Below are 18,035 nucleotides of genomic sequence, written 5' to 3' on the forward strand. Positions count from 1 at the left end.
GAGACGCAGATGGAGAATTAATGTACACACAAAGGAGAAAATAATGTGAAGGCTAAGGAGAAAAAAATGTGAAGGTTGGAGTGACAAAGCCATAAGCCAAGGAATGCCAGCAGTCACCAGAAGTGGCCAACACCGTGATTTTCACCCAGAGATACTGATTTCAAACTTCTCACCTCCAGAATTATCAGAGAATAAATTTCTGCTGCTTTGAGTTACCAAGTTTGAGGTAACTTGTTATAGTTGCCACAGGAAACTAATACACATTCCTAATTTTTAAATTATTTTGCATTATTCTAGGAATAAAATTTTCTCTCCTAATACAGGCATCCCAACTGTCAAAAATGCCTCAATTCCTTTAACTTTTAATTAAACTTTTTATTTTGAGATCATTTTAGCTTCATATGCAGTGGTAAGAAATAATTCAGAGAGATGCCGTGTACCTCTTGCCCAGGATACCAGGGAACATTTTGTAAAACGATGCTCCACTATCACAATGGTATCTCAATGCCAGCCAGCGCCAATGGGCTTCCCGGCTCCCTGCCTTCCCTTCTCTGACCCCACCCAGCAAGAGCATTGGGCACCTCATTACAGCCTCAGGAGGGTAAAAGTCTAGGGTCTCTCTTGACTTGTGTTGGCGTGGGTGGGCCACAGTGTTTTCTCTGGTATTTGGCTGCAGTAGAGCCAAGTCAGTCTCTAAAAGTTCTTTCTTTCCTCGCTGTTCCTTTCCTTGTCCTTTGGCTAGAGGGAACAGACTTTTGTTGGAGCTTTTTCCATCTGTGCCCATTGGCATTTCTGAGTCCCTGGCTTCTTCAGTTCCAACCTGGGAAAAGTGAGCGAACGGAAACCCAGGGAACTCACCCCCACCCCCTTCCTCAGAACCCAATGTCCCTGTTAAGTCTGTCTTCTTCTTGCCTTTCAGAGTCTCTTTCTATCTGATTTATATAAAATGTCCAGGGCTTTTAATTGTATTTAGTGGGATGAATAAGGAAAAGTATATCTACTCCATCTTCCCAGAAGTAGAAAATTCTCACTATCTTTAAGTGTGAACAACTTCTGTTTTATTTGGGGTTTTCCACATATAGGAGGAATAAAGGAATAGAATATTCAGAGAGCTCCAAAGAGTAGAGAAAGCTACTTCTCTTTAAGGTTTCCAGTCCTACAGTCATGTTGAGCCTCTCTTAATATTTAGACGCGTAGTTTCCTTTATATTATTATGCTTACACATGTTTCTACCTCTTTCTTGTAAGTTCAGTTCCACTGCAAAGCCTTTGGCAAAGACTACATCTTACACTTTTTTTTCAACCTGGCTAAGCACAGAGGAGGTGTCTAATAATTGTTGATTGAATACATAAAAAAATATCTACCACAGACCAAGCAATATGGGAGTCTTAGAGAGATGTGCAGGGACAAAAATCACCATGTCCTCAAGGATCTAAAAGTCTAGAACAGAATGAACTACTCCTGGCATCCCTTTTATCCACCAACTCAACTTTGTACAACAGAAATGAAGTTTGTTCACTCTATGGGATAGGAACCCAACCCCTAATCATAGCATGTAGTATTTTGGACTATTTCATAAGTCGGCTTGTGCTTGGAAGTGATGAAGACTAGCAGATCCTATAGATTTATTTGCTCACACATATTTTTTTGTTAAGATTTTCCTCTGGAAAAGGCTCAGACACTCTACATCTGAAATAGGCAACTCTTACAAAGTAAGCTTTTACCACACAGTGAGGCATGCTGGCTAACCCATATCTTAGTCCCATAGAGTACTTCTGACAGGGCCTGAGGAAGATCAGGGCAGATGGACCTAAATGCGAGTCTCATATGTGACATTCTGCAGACTGAATTCTTTCAAGCAGTGCCTGACAGCTTCAACAGCCTGTCAGCAATAGACAGAGATGGCCATGGGTCTATGAAAGCGCCATTACTCCTAAAATAACACAGCAGTGACTATGGCCTTCAAAGTTTCTTTCCGAATACCAAAAACCCAGTGGATATAACCTTGTCTCTGAGTTTTTAAGGCTGAAATGTCTCATCTGCTATAGGCTTTAACATGGACAGAGGGATGAATTATCTTTGCATCTAGAATGTAGATAATGCCATCGCTGGGGCCGCATTACCCTGATTTTGACTCCTTGATTTTTCTATAAATTGTTTAACTTCTTTGTATCTTTTCATTGGGCTGTCAGAAAGATTACCTCCTTACTTGAATGTTGAATGTTGTAAATGAGACATATGTACCAGCAGAGATTTTTTTTTCTGATGGTACACTCACAAGAAAAAGTACTGTCCTTGGGTTTCTAAACTATAAAGTTTAATCTTCAGTCCCCAGTGTCTGAACTCTTGGTTGATTAATTCATATAAAATCTTCACACTTTCAACAGTTTTCTCCTTTTCATTCCCAATCCAAATCTCAAGGACAATATACAGAAATTAATTTTTGAGTCAGAATGGGAGAAGTCGTGTTAAATTCCTTCAGAGAATTAATGTGGGGTTCAGTGTAATTTGTTGAACCTACAATGCTTTTGCTAGCAGTTGTCCTTGCCATTTTAATTTTTTATGTCTGCTTTTACAGCAACTACTTTAATTTAGATTTTCAAGTATTTCACAATAATGTTTAGTAGAGGAGGGAAAATGACCAGTGTACAGAGACAGTTTACTTAGGTTGGGTGACCATTGTTGAGTGGGTTGGATTTCCACTATTGCTACCTGGAATATGGAGCTTCTAAATGAATGATATAATGGGCTACTTTGGAGCTAATTCATGGTCCTAGAAAAACCATTGAGTTAACAGTTCTTTTTAATAGTAAAATCTTTGTTTCACCAGACACTTAAGAACATATTTAAAGTGGTGATGAATCTCAAATAGTTTAGAAACCCTCCACCCTGCGCACCCCCCCCCCCACACACACACACGCTCCCTGCTCCACCCAGGCCAGTTCGGATATTGACAGTTTTTTTAGAAAATGCATTCGGTTGGTAAAATTGCTCACCATCTCTAGGTACCTCCAGGGCACCATGGGGAGAAGTAAGTGAAAGGCTGAGCGTGCAAGTAATTTGTAAACTGGAAGGGTAGTTGAGTGTTTACTCTTTCTAATCTTTGAAATCATTGTCATCACCGTTGTCCCACCACCTTCGCCGGTGTCAAGCTGTCCCTCAGCTATTACAGACTCATTTTCCTTCCTCTCTTTGCTTCAGTCAGTTCAAAACCCTCTCCGAGTATCTCTCCCGTCACTGCAGGCTGATTCTTCTCCTTCAAAGCCCTCCTCTGTCTCGCGGACGAGGCACCCTCACATCGGGCCAAAAGATTCCTTTTCCCCTCTAAGGCGTTTTCCTCGATCATCACAGCAATCTCAGAAATGCCCAGTGTCTGCGATGACTGATGACAGGCGCTCATCTCCGCCTGCTGTCCGTGGGCCCTGCCTTTCCCGCTCTGTTTGAGTGGAGGGCTCCCGAGGAGGCCCCTCTCCTTTAATTTGTGGCCATCACTGCTGTTTATGGGCGAGGCACATACACATCAACATGCCATGTTCTTGCTCTAGAAAGAAGGCATCGGGGGCCAACGTTCCCGGCCTGCCCGCTGGGCTGTTTCCTGAGTGAAAGGGGCTGGTGGACAGCCGCCACCCTTGCCCTCTCTCCTCTTGCTCATAGGCATACATTTGAGAGACAGGTACTGTAGAGTCTCTGTCACCACAGAATAGCATTTCCCTTTGTCGTCTTTCCACATCCCTTTCTGAACCTTTCAGCTCCAGGTGTACCTATTACCAACTAAGGACTCCATTCTCAGAAAGTGGCTGGCTCCAACTTTGACACCTGAGTGATAATCTAAACTGTAGGTACTTAAATTAAGTTGTTTATGGATCCCTGGCCAGGTGGCTCAGCTGGTTGGAGCATCGTCCTGTGCACCAAATGTTGCCGGTTCAATCCCTAGTCAGGGCATGTTTGGGAGGCCTGCTCAATGTTTCTCTCTCACATCAGTGTTTTTCTCTCTCTCTCCCCCTTCCTCTCCCTCTAAAAAAATAAATAAAAACATATCCTGAGGTGAGGATTATTTTAAAAAGTTACTAACGGAGTTGAAGCTTATTTAAATGTATCTTGATTCAGAGCGTTTCCCTCAAGTCTTTTCAGTTACCCTTTCTTACTGTCCAAATTATAACTACTATTCACTGCACAGTCACTACTTGTCAGTATCCAGGTGCTTTACATACATGTCTTTACAACAATCCTGCAATTTACACAATCCTTATTTGGTGGTAAAGAAAATTTGGCATCTGAGAAATTAAAAACTTTAACCTAGGAATCAAAATTAGCAAAGGACAAAATGCAGGTTTATGTCTAGGCTCTCTTTCCTACTAAACCACTCTAGAGATCCGTCCCTCCCACCAAATTTGGTGTCCCATACTACAAAATATTTCCTCTCTTTCCTAATTAATTTTTTTATTCTTTAAGTTTCTGTTGTAAGAATAAAAGCAAGACAATTGCCTAGCGAAATTAATTTATGCTAAAATATTGACTTTTACACTCAGAAGAAGAATTTGTCAGGTCAAGTTAATCATTAATTTGTGGAATATGTGAGATAACTATCTTGGTGGGATGCCTTTCTGTTTTCCCTTACTTAGCCTGAGTCAACAAAAGCACCCCCACCAACACACACACACACACACACACACACACACACAGAATAAGAGGTTAACAATTTGAAGTTTGCTTTGTGCTGATCCCAGATTTAGCCAATTGAGCTAAGTGGTTCAGTAAGTATTGACAAACTAAGACCTGAGCCCTGGCTTATATATGGGATTCAAAGTTCATTTTAATATTAGTCTATTCAAAAAGCAACTGGCCTTTCCAATTAGCCAAAGAATATAAGACATTTTACGTTCAATACTTCAAGTTTAGCCCCTAGAGAGAAATTACTTGAAAAGAGAATTGCTAAGGGACCTGGCAGAAGAGGTACTACATCAATATATAGTCTTTTTCTCTCTCAATCTCTCAACCTCGCTCTTTCTCTGATGCTTGCCAGCCACCTCTGAAGTCCACTACTGAAAAATTTTAATCATATCGGTTAAGGCTGTATAATCAAATATCTAATCATATCCCTAATTCTCTTTGGAAAAGAGACTTTTATTTTAAATTATACAAGGAATGCATAATTACAGGCTCACAGTGGAAAAAAAACTAAAACAATACAGAAATACAGAGAATAAAAAATAAAATTCTTTATCATCTTCATTCATATTTCATTTCCTTTCCCTCAAAAAATCAATATGCATAGCTTGGTGTACAGCTGTCTGCACTTGGTTATATCATTTACATACAGTTAATTTATACACAGATGTATTTTTTATGTGACTGAGTTTATACTAAATATAATCTGAAATTTACTTTGTTTAGTGTACCAGGGATGTATTTGTTCTTGTATGTTCTTGGTCAAGTCCTTTAATCTCTTAAACCTCATTTTCTTCCTTTTGTTGTAAAAAAGGAGAGGCTTACAATGGTACTGGTTCCTAAAAGCCAATTGTGTGTGTTTCTTCCTAACAACTTGTTCAAATACCGAGTTGGTAGCTTGAGGTTGGCCACGGTGAAAGTATTTATACATGGAAATTGGCAAATACTACAAATCAGGGCTCCCCTAGACCAGCACGCTAACCCTAACCCTCTGACCTTCTATATATATATCAGTTCTGTTTCTCTGAAGAAACCTAAACAATACAGCAGTTAAGTGGGGGACAGATTAGGGCATAATGACCTGGTGGATTCAGGATTTTCAGTCCTGTTAGGCAAGCTTCAATCCTGGGAGGGTGGAGACATTTTTCTCAATCGCAGTTGCTTCAAGGCCAAGGCAGAGGGTCTTGAGCAGGCAGGACAGACTATGGGTCCTCGGGCTCTCTTCCCCTTCCACTCCATTCCCCACCTACTATGCCATACTAAACAGCTAAATTAAGATTCCTGTAGGTCCCTTGATCATGTTGGAAATTTCTTGAAAAAAATTATATATATATATATATATATATATATATATATATATATATATATTCCCACAGGAACACTTCAGTGAGAATGGGTTTTATTAAAGTGTCAATTATTTTACATGCTATCGGAATCTTCTAAGGATTGTTAGGAGTTAGGTTGTGAAAAGAACACTAGGACAACCACATGCTCAATGAGAAACTGTAACCAAGCTCTGGAGGAGGGAGCAGGGCAGGTAGGCAGGAGACTCAGGAACACATTTCACCATTCCCAATTTCGCTTAGGGTTGTGCCCATGCCGTTTGAGTACGCTAATTTTTTTTAAACTCTGAATATGTTGGAGCTAGTTTCCTGGGAAATTCATCAGTGGAGATATCTTAGGCCTTTGGCCATGGGCCACAAAATGCACTTGACCTGAGTATGATATAAATACCTTCTACTCCACTGATGTATTGATTTGTTCTCATTTAGCTGTCTCTATGTACCATACACATCCATATCCCAGCCTAAGCTCCCTGAGAGTAAGGGCTGGCTTAGAGAAATTCCTTGAGCAACAGAAGAGCCCAAAGAGCAAAAAGCTTCATATTCATCCCATACCTAAAATGTAACATTAAGGCATTTAAATATTAAGCTTATCTGATTTTCAGCACATTTAACAAATAAGGAAATCCGAGTCTCAGATAGGTTATAAATGCAGTATGGAGTGTTATTTTAAAATACATTTCCTGTTGTCTTTTCCCTTCTTGATAAGTTGGCGGTTTACGGTTGGTTGGTTGGTCCTGAAGTTCTAATGCCGTTAAGACCAAGCGCTGAGGCTGAGGCTCCCCAGGCGAAGGAGGAGAGGGGGTCACGAGTGAGAGGAGAAGGAAGTACAGGGGGAGCGGGCGTAAAAACCCCCAAAATAGGCATTTGGAAACTGAAAGATGCTGAGTAGCGTTGAATGTACAGTTTCAACCTTTTTTTCCTGCCTCCGAGTGGGAATGGGAGCTAGAAACCAAGTTATCAGTATTTTTCAAACTTTTTTGATCACTACCCACAATAAACAATGCATTTGACATTGTGACCAGTAAACACCTGTGTGTGTGTGTGTGTGTGTATACACACACATATCTGAAACTAGTTTTATGGAACACACATAAAAACTTACCAAAAAACTCTACTGTTTTCTATTCTATTTCTTTTTCATTAATAATAGTCCAGCCTATAAACTGATTTCATGATCCATGAATGATCACCAATCTTTGAAAAACACAGTTACAGAAAAGTTATTTTTGAGCCACCTACATAACTTGCTCAATGGCAGCTCTGGGATCTTCCCCACGTTCCTTGTGCTGAATATGAATGAGTTCCAGGGATGAGAAGTTCTACCTGCCAGCCGGAGGTACCCAAGATACAACAGGCCCATCTCACAGACTTTCCCAGCTCACAGGGGATACAGACTTCCTCCTCCCATCTGCTCCCAGCTACAAAATGTTTCTTCCTAGACAACTTAGGGAACTACGGAGCTGCAGGCAAATTTGAAGAACATTAATCAGGAACTATCAAAGGGAATAAAAGAAAGCATTCTCCCCATGGTGAGGGGAGCTTCCAAGTAGATGTCCCTTCATTCAGGAGAAATATAACATGCATTGAGTTCAAGGAGGACAGGAGGCAGCAAACTCTCTCTCCTCTGGGCCACCTAATCCACACCCACCCAGTTCCCTCTCCATCAGGGTGAGGGAGATGGGGAGCATTGAGCCAGGGCGGAAAGAAGGGTAATTCTCCCTGTACTGACTCTCCACCTCCCCCTACTCGGCGCATTCTTGGCAACATTTCCCCCCCTTGTTTATCTTTCACATTTTTCTCTCGGTCAGTTTTGTTTTGGGGTGGTCTCTAATGCTGAAGAAAAACAAAAAATGAAAGCCCTCCTCCTTCAATGAGGGAGGGGAATGGTGCCTTTCCTGGGGACAAAGGCTGGTTGCCCAGGAATCTGACTTCCCAAGCATCTCCTGTGACAAAGTGGAAGTCTTTGTCTTCAATATCCAAAGGCCTTTCCCACTGGAGAGTTTCTAGGCTGTGCGATCCCTTCCCGGAGGCCTCGAGCAAACCTGGGCTGAGTCTCAGGCTTCCTGTTGCTTGTCGGCTCTGCTACCCCTTTTAGATTCCTTCCATCCCTCCCACTGACACAGGGAAAGGGCTGGCTGGATGAAGCTGGCGATTCCTGCCTCCCAGCCCCGACTGATCTGGCCCCTGCCTCTGTTGTTTTCTTGCTCGGGCTTTGAGCTCCAGTCGCTCTGGTCTTCCTGCAGTTTTTGGAACTAAACGACTTCCCCTGCCTCAAAGCCTCTTGCTGTAAAGCTCTTCCTTGGGTTCTTCACATACAGCAGTTAGTTCCCTCTCCCCCTTCGGGACACAGCTTAAATATCCCATTCTCGGGGAGATTTTCCTCAGTCATATCCTCTAAATAGGTCCTTCTTGTTAATCCCTATCTTGGCCCTTGGTTTCTTTCATGATACCAATCACAACTTGTTAATAGTTTACTTAATTGTCTTTGTTTCTGCCTCCTCCATTATAATGAAAGCATCCAAAAGGCATAATCAATTCTTTGAAGTAGACAGTGTTACCCTCTCTTACGCACAGAAATCTCATTTGCCTTATGACTAAGATATTGTTGGCAACCTTCAGCAAAGTGAGCTCTTTGCCAGGCTCTTCTTTCTCCCTGAATAAAATTATTCATTCAATCATTTATTCATTCACTCATCCAGTCAACAGATATTTATTGAGCACCTATTTAGTTATTTTGTTCCAGACACTGTGCTACAGTGATGAACAAGGCGGTTCTTGTTCATTTCACTCCATATTGCAGTCAGCCAGAATGATGGTTCTTAAATGCATTTCTCTGCTAAAAATTTTCAGCTTCCAAATGCCTTCTGGGTGAAATCTGAGCTCTTCTGTGTGGACAGCAGTGCAGGTCCTCTGTGACCCAGCCCTTCCTTCCTCCCCAGACACATTTTTGGACTCCTCTTCTGCCCTGTGCTCTCCTGGGTAACTAACTGCAGGAGCTCCTCTGGAAGTCAGGAAGGGAGCAACAGCAAAGGTCTCTCTCTCTCTCTCTCTCTCTCTCTCTCTCTCTCTCTCTCTCTCTCTCACACACACACACACACACACACACACACCTATATCACCTATATACATGGTCTGGGACAATCGCTTACAACAATTGCTTCTGGGTTGCTCATAGAAAATCTCAAGAGCTATATTTTTCTGCTGGTTGGTCAGACAGCCTTTTGATCCTACCTGCTGGGCTGTGGGCTTTTTCTAATTGAGATCTCAGTCCCAGGAGCAGCAGGTCAAGGATGGAGCTGGCCCTGTAACTTAAGGGCAGGCCTCCGTAAAGGAACCCCACTTTGCCAGATCATATTGTGGCTGGTGGTGTCAACAATGGCATGAACTTTGCTTGTTCCAAGGATGCTAAATGTCTACCAAGTGCTAAAGAAGAGAATGCCAGAAGCTACAAACCTAAGAGCTTTGTATCAAGAAGCTTTTCCTCTGGATGAAACAGTGCCTTGAATCTGTGCCTTTTTAGAAGGACCAGGGAGAGGGGAATTTAAGGCATTGCAATTTGTAAATATGTATTTACTTTCAATTCCACCCCTCTTCTGCATTGCTGCTGTAGATCTTTATAAAACTTTCCCCTTTTCATTTTGTGCCACTTGGGTCTTGTTTTTATTCCCCCCCCCCCCTTGGGGGAATATCATGAACAAAGGACTAAGAGGGAAGGAATTTCTTCAGCTTTTCTGGAAACTTGTAGTGGCTTGTTTTCTAAATGCTTTATACTTCAGTTTCTTCATCTATAAAATGGAGAATTAGCAAAATTAATGAACCTTTGTCTTTCATAAAATGTCCTACAGGATAGGTGCTGTGCAAGTAATATGCTATAGAATGATAGCATTTTGTTAGTGTTTATAAACATAATTTGAATTTTCCATTAATTGGAACTAATCCTGTTTATAAAAAAAGACCTTTCCAATTAAATCACTGGTGTGTGAATTTGGTGGCTGAAGCCTTCATTTTGCTTTACTTCTCATAAAATGGGTTCCTACTTCATTTTAGGTAAAGTCTTAATTTCCATCTTCCTTTGCCTGGTTTCACTGAAGAAGCCTCATCTCTTATGTAGTCTCTCCAGACATCTTTATTTGTATTAGAACATTTTCTTTGATATTATGCCTCTTCTCATTATTGAAGGTCATTTTACAGCTGAAGGTTAATAGCAATGTTTTCCAAGGTAATACTACTATGTGCTTTAAAATCCTTTAAATAAAACCAAATTACCTTTCATTAAACTACTATTTTGGTAAATAATATTTTATTTTTATCCTAGATTCATGATGTTCCTTCTTTTTAATAATTAACATTATTTTGAACAACACTAGCTCCAAATGGTAATGAACTAAAAAACTATTTATACTTTGAGTTTTGTCAGTGTAAATGCCTTCTGCTTCTAGCATTAACCTGTGTTTTTATGCTATTCCCCCACTTTCAAGTCTTTAATAATCTTTTATTTTGTTGAAAAGTAAAAGATTTTCCAACATTTCTAGATATGCCTTAAATCTAAACCCCAGTCACTTCCATTTAGTCACTGAAGGGTATATATGACTCCAGGTCAGGCAGAAGGCATTTAGCTTTACGTTCCCCTGAGAGAGCAGAAAAGTCCAGCACCCACATCTTGGAGCCTCAGGGGCTCCAGCATCCCGCCCGGCTCGCTGCCACCCAGCTGTGCAGACCAGCCTGGAGGACAACCAAGGCTGATTCTGAAACCGCCTGGATGCAAAGTCAGGAGTGATCATGATCAAAGCTCCTGAAAAAAAAAGGCTTCAGGATAAGTTGCAAAGTGGGGAATTTTGAACAGCAATTTTCTGCAATCTGAGAAGGAAAAGGAACTGTGGAATATATACTGCTATAATTGCCCCCTCACAAAGCTTTCTGTATAGTCCTTAGGGTCACCCTCAAGTCACTTATAAGCACTGGTGGTGTGAGATATAACCCACTCAACCCCAAACATGAGCCAGTCATGTAAAATTTACTCAAGTTTCTGAAAGGAAGATTAAAGAAGATTTACACTGCAGCCTGCTTGTGCTATAGGCTCGCCCACAAACCCTCTCTCTATTCCGCAGGGCCTCTGCCCCAAGCTCTCTGACCTGCACTAGACCACCTCCAGCAGACCTCCTCTTCACTGTGTCCCTCTCCCCCACTGTGAGGTAATGCTCAGCCTTCTCAATCCACCTTTCCTCCCCCAGTCTCCTATCACAATTGTTTTATGCATACGCCACTTCACCAAATTCTCCAGTTTCTCCAAACTTGCAAGTGCCCAGCACAGAATAACCCTTCAGAGTAACTCCGAGTTATGTACAGTGCAAGATAGGCTGTGATGGGTCCATATCCTCAAGATATAATCAAGTGAGCCAGCTGATCCTGTCTGAATCCTGTCTCCAAGGAAGGAGAATAGGAGCCACGTGTCCTAAAGATGACCTCAGGTCATTGGCACCTCCACAGCATAGGCTCTTAGGAGCCTACATTGTTTGGAAGTCCATAGAGAGACTCAGGACGATGTATACTTTAAAAACTGTTTAATAGCCATATATTGATATCTCCCTTGTCTTCTTTGAGCTTCCCAAATCACAAAACTTTTTACACAGAGGCATTATCAAAGTAAACCTACTGAAGATGTAATAGGATGGATGGAGGAAGGAGTTTCTACCATGCACCACATAGGAAACAATCTAGCAAAGCCCCCACTATGCATTTTTCCCCGAAGTCCCTTTATAGGTGAGCTATGAGCTAGAATCTTCTTTTCTTTGACCTATTCGTCCAGGAAGCCCTTGGCCTTGCACCTGCCTGCTTTCTCTCCTCTATTAGGCAGGATTTTTTTCATCTGCACAAAGCCTGGACCCCAGCGGGAGTCTTGCTTCTACCCCACTGCAAGCTTATCAGAGTATTTATAGCAAAGCAAGCCTCTTCTTACAAAGTAATTCTCACACCAGCTGGCAAGAAGATAGTGTTTTCTACGTATGTTACATGTCCTTTATTGTTTGAAAGGTAGTATTATGTTTGTTGAATTTAAGTGTATAATTCTGGATTCATCTTTTCAACAGATAATTACTAAGAATCTTTTATCTGCCAGGCAATGGGCTAGAAGCTGGGGCTACAGTGTGAGCAAGGCCCAGTACCTGCCCTCAGTGAGCTTCCTGTTTAGTAGGGAAGGGCTAGAAAGCACGCATTTCAGCTCCCAGTGCTAAGTGTGTATTGGGGGAATACCTGCTGTGATGGGAACACTGTCAAAAATCACTGCACCCCTTCTTGAGGGAGGAAGGTCGGGGAAGGCTTTGCAGAGAAAGGGACAATAGCAGCAGCCAGCCAGCTGAACAGTGTTGGGGGAGGGAAGGGAAGGGAAGGGAAGGGAAGGGTGGAGGCCGCATTCCAGTCAGGACACAACAGGCCCTGGGCCCAGGGGCGGCGGGAACCGAGCTGCAGCGGCGGGCAGTCCTGGGCGGCATACAAGGGGAGGCCGGGGCTGCCAAAGCTGAGCCTGGAGGGGAAAGCGCCCTCAAGGGCCTGCAATGCCGTCTTGAAGAGTTTGGGCGGTTGTCGTCTGTTTTTCGTATTTTATTTATTTCACTGTTTGTTTGCCTGAAGTTAGTGGGAGAGATTTTGAGCAGACAGGCAGCATATTAGCATATTTCTATTTCAGTCCTTCAGGAAAAAACCTCACTGGATGAAAGAAAAGCCAAACCAAGCCCAAACAAGGTATATGTGTGATGCGGTAACTGCTATGTTTGAATCGTGTACAAAGGGCCCTGAGGGGCTGGGGACTCCCGTGGCTTCTAGAACAAGTGACCCGGGCAGTGGAGGGGGCACGTCAGCAGCGCAAATACCCCACCTCTTCAATGTACTGGTTTTATTCTGATCCGCGCCCTTTAATTCCTGAGAACTTTGAAGACGGTATTACTCAAGCATCTTCTAAAGCCACAGTTGCATTTATTATTTATCTGAAGCTCCTGATGGCTTTCTTTCCTGTCAGGGATACGAATCTGAAGAAATTTTAGAGCTCAGATGATAACTTCCTTGAATAAATTATTATAAAATTTTCAACTTTAAGGAAAACAATCAACTACAGTAATAATGTAAGGAGCCTTAATCTAATTTTGGTGTTATTTCCTGAATGATCTACAAAGTCCAGAAACTTTACAGAAATGTTGAAGAATGAAGTTTGCATGGTCATTAAATTACCCTTTTCTTCAAGACAAAATAGATTCTCTTCTCTTATGACAGCAATGTAATAAATGAATCTAGTAAGAGAAATGGATGTCAAATTTTAATTTATAAACAAAGAACTATTAAAAATAGTAATTAAATAATGTTGAACGCTTACTATGTGCCAAGTGTGATTTTTGCATTTTGTCATTTAATACTCCGAATAGTCCTATGAACTACATACTAATAGTAGCTTCACCCCCCTGTTATTAATAAGGAAACAGGTTTAGAAAGGCTATGTAACTTGCCTAAAGTTATGCGGGTACTAAGTAGGAGAGCTGGGGTTTGAGCTAAGTCTGTCTGCAGAGGTTGTGTTTTATTTCTTGTTGCTGCAATCTCTCTTCTTACAGATCTTGGGGATCTTAGCCCCTCCCTTTGGACTAGATATTGAATATCAGCTTGGCAAAGGGCTAAAGTACAGACATGTAAGTAGGCGACAAGTCCAGAAAGAAGCGCTTGTATTTAATAAGCCTATAATTCCATTGGCGATTCAATCATTTAATTTGAAAGTCAACCTCCACACCCTTCCTTTCTGTCAGACCACCGTCATCTTTGCTGAAGGCTGTGCGGTATGGCCTTAAATTATTTACCTTTCCTCTATTTTTTTCATTCTCATCAATTTGTGGGCCATGATTGATTAAGAGGACTGAATACTTGCCCCCACCTGGTTTTGGTGCTGGGAAGGTGGCTTCCTATAGAGCGAGGAGGACAGTGTCACGGCGGACAGCCGCTCTGGCTTGGAAGTCTGGCTCGATCGCTTCCTAGCTGGATGTGCTTAGAGAAACTGAACTTCCCACAGCATCAGTTTCTTCATCTGTAGGTTTGATTAGCTGACGTCTGCGGCTACCTGTCACGCATTTGATAAGTAGCGTCACTGATAGTGAGATCTGCTTTCTCTAGTGCTGCCCACAGACTACACTGTGGCAGTGGGTTCCTCAGGTCTGGCGCGGCTCGTTCACAAATACTTCCTCTTCCTTACGTGGCACCAGTGTACAACCTCTCCGAATAAATGTTTGATTAAAAGGTTGGCAAGTGATTCTAGTGGTGGTGGTTAGGGATAGGGTTCACTGGCTCAGACTGCCATCTATAAAATGTGTCTATCAGAAGCAGATGCCCAGTTGGCTGTGCTTCACGCTCAGAACGAGTTGGTGTCTTAGGAACACGCCATTTGTTAGAGTCCTGGAGTCCTCGGTCAGCTCACTCTCCTGTTCACAGGGCTGACTGTTGGCTTGAACCTGTGCCACAGACTCAAAGGTTATATTTGCCTTCCCAGCACAGGAAACAGGTTGTTTCTCAGGCACTATGCCAAGGATCTGAGTGTAACATACACTTGAACTCAGACAAGTGACAAGTGTATCCCTTGTTTGTTGGTTTATTGATTGATTGATTTTTAGAACACAAGGCTTCTCTCAGGACCAGCCAAGCCTCCTTGCCTGGAAATCTTTTCATAGTGAGGTTTTCATTATTATGGTATTTATTGTAAGGGGATCTAAACTGTAATATAATACAATTACAATCGTAAATATAATTATGACTGTGTAAGTGCTGAGGGAATACAGTAGAGGAGATTAATTAGAGACAGGTGGTTCTAGGACCCCTCCAAGGGTTTCTGACGGATTCAGGGGGACATCTTGGTTCTCTCTAGACTTCTCAGGCTCCCAAAGGACTCTCTTCCACTGAGAGCTTATAGTGGGCAAAGTAAGGGCCTTTGCATCTGCATCCAAATCAGAAGGATATTTTGGCTCTTGCTTTTAAGTCTCACCTTATTTCTTTAAAATAACTAACGTTACTAGAAAATATTCCATTATCCATTAAAGAACTTATCTTTGAGACCTCTGATGATGGAAGTTTTCCCCAATTTTGAAAAATAGCCTTTTAAAATGAAGTGACATGCAAAAAACTAGGGTCATCCCCCCAACTCTGTTGAGGAGAGGCACGTTTAATGATGGACCCCATAAGTTATGTAACGTTAATGGAGCCTGACATGGCCCTCATTGGGGCACCATGGTTACTCTCGTCTGGTTGGTCATCATGAGGTCTTACTTATGCTAGGGCAGGGGTGTGACCACTCCGCATCCTTTTGTCTTCCCATACACCTACACATTTCACAGCCTTGCATATTTGGCAAGAGACTCTCCTAACATTGAGCAACAGGTAAACTGCTAGGTATAGGGTTTGTTTTCCAGTAAGTTATTTTGGGATGGAAGTAAACATTTTGACCATTGCTGACATTAAAGCTAATTTAACCCCTAACTCAGGAAATAAAGCTAGCCCTAGGTTTTTCTGGGTGCTCTTAGCACTTTAAGTTTTAGGATGCATATGCACCTCAAGCAGCGATTATAAGTTCCTGCATAAACATATCTAGACTGTCCTTGGTCTTAAGGTTAGTTTAATGTACAAATACATGTTTAATCACCATCAGTAAGAAGCTGAAACAAAACTAGTCAAAGCCCACGTTAGAAAGGAGAATTCTGTGGAGCTCTAACTCCGAAGGTGATATAAGCCAGTCTACTTTGCTGACCGTCAACTGTCAGGAGCACAGAGTCCCAACTTCAGCTTGGTGGTGACAGGCTCTACCATCCCAGATGAGTCACTGAAACCCTCTGCTTCTCAGTTTCCCCACTTGTTATGCAAAGACCTTACAGAAGACTTTTTAAAAATGCCCTGTTTTCAAGCATTTGAATGGGAAATCACTCTATAGGAACAAAGAAAACAAACTTTTTAAAAAAGCAAACTTCTAGCCTGGCTGGATCTTGACATCAGTACCACATTACTGGTCTGTTGCCAGATACGGTTAGAAACCAGCAGTCAAGCAAAAGTGAAGTTCCAAGAATCTGCATTATTCAAGTGCCAGCGAGCAAAAGGTAGCCTGTCGTGTTTCTACACCACTGGCAAGATGGGAACAGGCTGAAGCAGGCAGCTGGGAAAACTGCGGGCAGGATGGGACAGAGCCCCAGGGTTCAAAGGAGAAGGTAAGGGCCAGTGGGCTCCACGGCTGAACGCAGTGATTAATTGTTATCGCGTGGTTCAAATATGTTTATTTCGTAAACATTCACCCCAGACGGCGGTGGACAAGGGGCCTCTTTTTTAGCTACAACTGATCATTAACAACAAACTGGGTGAAAGAAGGAAAATGAATGAATGAAAGAAAAGGACTGTGATTGTTTGCATTACCCAAAGGGATCAACAATAGATTCTTTACAGGCTGCGGGTACAACTTTTCAGCATTATTTTCCAGCCACAACTACCAGCAGAAACTCCCTATAGAAGGAGGGTCACAGCTACGCAGACAAGAGAAAAGGAAGCTGTCGTGGGCACCTTCGGGAGGACAGACAGCCGACAGGGTGTTTCTCTCTGAAGGTGCGTGTGTGATTGCACGAACCCTTCGCGTGGTCATTTTTCAGGGGTTTTGATAATGCTGATGCAAAATAAGAGCAAAATTACAGGTGCCGGTTCCCAGCGTAGAATCTGATAAACAGCTCACCATTTTGCAGTGGCTGGTCACATCTGGCGCCTTTTGGGATGCAAAAGTACTGGGAGGATTATTGCAAAACTTAAAGACACTTTTGCTGCCATTACTTTGTTTTTAACCTAAATTAGTGAGGATTTTTTTTTTTTAGGGGGTAGAGAGGGAGCCCTTTTTTAGAGAGTCATAATGCTTATATCATAAATTTACTTAGTTAAACACTAATCAAATACCAAAATGGAAAAGGGGGTTAAGTTTAGAGTAGTTGCTGGAAAACTTTTCTAAATTGACCTTAAATAGACAGAAGCTGGGGTAAAACTATGGATGGGTGGATTATGGTTTATTAATGTTGCTGTGCTATCAAATTTCCCAGTTTAAATAATCTGCTTAAACTCGATTTGCCATTGTTGATACCTCTCCTTACGACGTTGAATTAGCATGTCATGCATAAGAGTAATAATATAAATAGAACAGCATTGTTCTTATTCTTTATGGAGTTGTGTTCTTCCGTAACAGCAGAAAAACATTAACATAAGGATACAGTGTGTTGGAGTGTGGTTGATATTTTGGTCATTTTTAACAAAGCTCTTCGTTTAGAATATGAATATTTTTCTATATTTTATATCTGCTTTAAAGTTATTGGCACCAGGGCTGGACGTAGATGGGTGAAGAGAGTCTGGGTCTTAGCCTTTACAAGAGTATTTCTTGATTCTTACCCATTTTCTATCAGGTTGCTTGAGGAATAATTATTCGTGTATGTAGATAGCAGTACATGATCCTCCTGCTCTCTTTCCTCTTTGTGCCTCTATGTTGAAAACATGCAATTCAAATCTTAGGCTTCGAAATGGCCAGAGCCACTGAAGTCTGGCTTCCAGGAGATTATCTGCGATATCCTTCACATAGGAAATCAGACATTTTTAATGAACACACATGCTTTTCTATAGCATTACATGGACTGGCAGGGCTGGAGATGTCTGAAATGATTTGGTTAGATTCATCACAGTCCTCTAGAAATCATTTCCTGTGATATCATGTAGTACATTTCTCACAGGGCTTCCTTGTCAAAAATAGTCCCCTTTTAAGCTAAATAACAACTTGTGAAGCTTAACAGATTTTATTACTGAGCATTACAGCAGTGAGCCTGCTTGCTGTGTGAAGCATTCTAGCTTTCTTCATGCAAATGAGCAGATATACTTAACAAGTCAATCTTGAATTTATGGGATGAAAAGGCCACTCTGTCAGCTGTGCCCTGTTCGTACATGTAGACACAGCACACACTGGCTTGGACACGTATTAGCATCAGATGTTAC

General features: G+C 41.9%; 1 protein-coding gene across 1 annotated transcript in view; it reads left to right on the forward strand.

Annotated features, from left to right (window-relative positions):
* Positions 1–16,151: 16,151 nt before the first annotated feature.
* Positions 16,152–18,035, forward strand: part of SSBP2 (single stranded DNA binding protein 2) — a 238,143-nt gene continuing 236,259 nt past the window's right edge. The window contains exon 1 of the mRNA XM_081132885.1: positions 16,152–16,231. Coding sequence (XP_080989011.1) covers positions 16,200–16,231 — 32 coding nt within the window. The 5' untranslated portion in view covers positions 16,152–16,199. The remainder of the gene's footprint in view (positions 16,232–18,035) is intronic.

The sequence above is a fragment of the Miniopterus schreibersii genome (genome assembly GCF_964146895.1).
Source record: "Miniopterus schreibersii genome assembly, chromosome: 3".
NCBI lineage: Eukaryota > Metazoa > Chordata > Mammalia > Chiroptera > Miniopteridae > Miniopterus > Miniopterus schreibersii.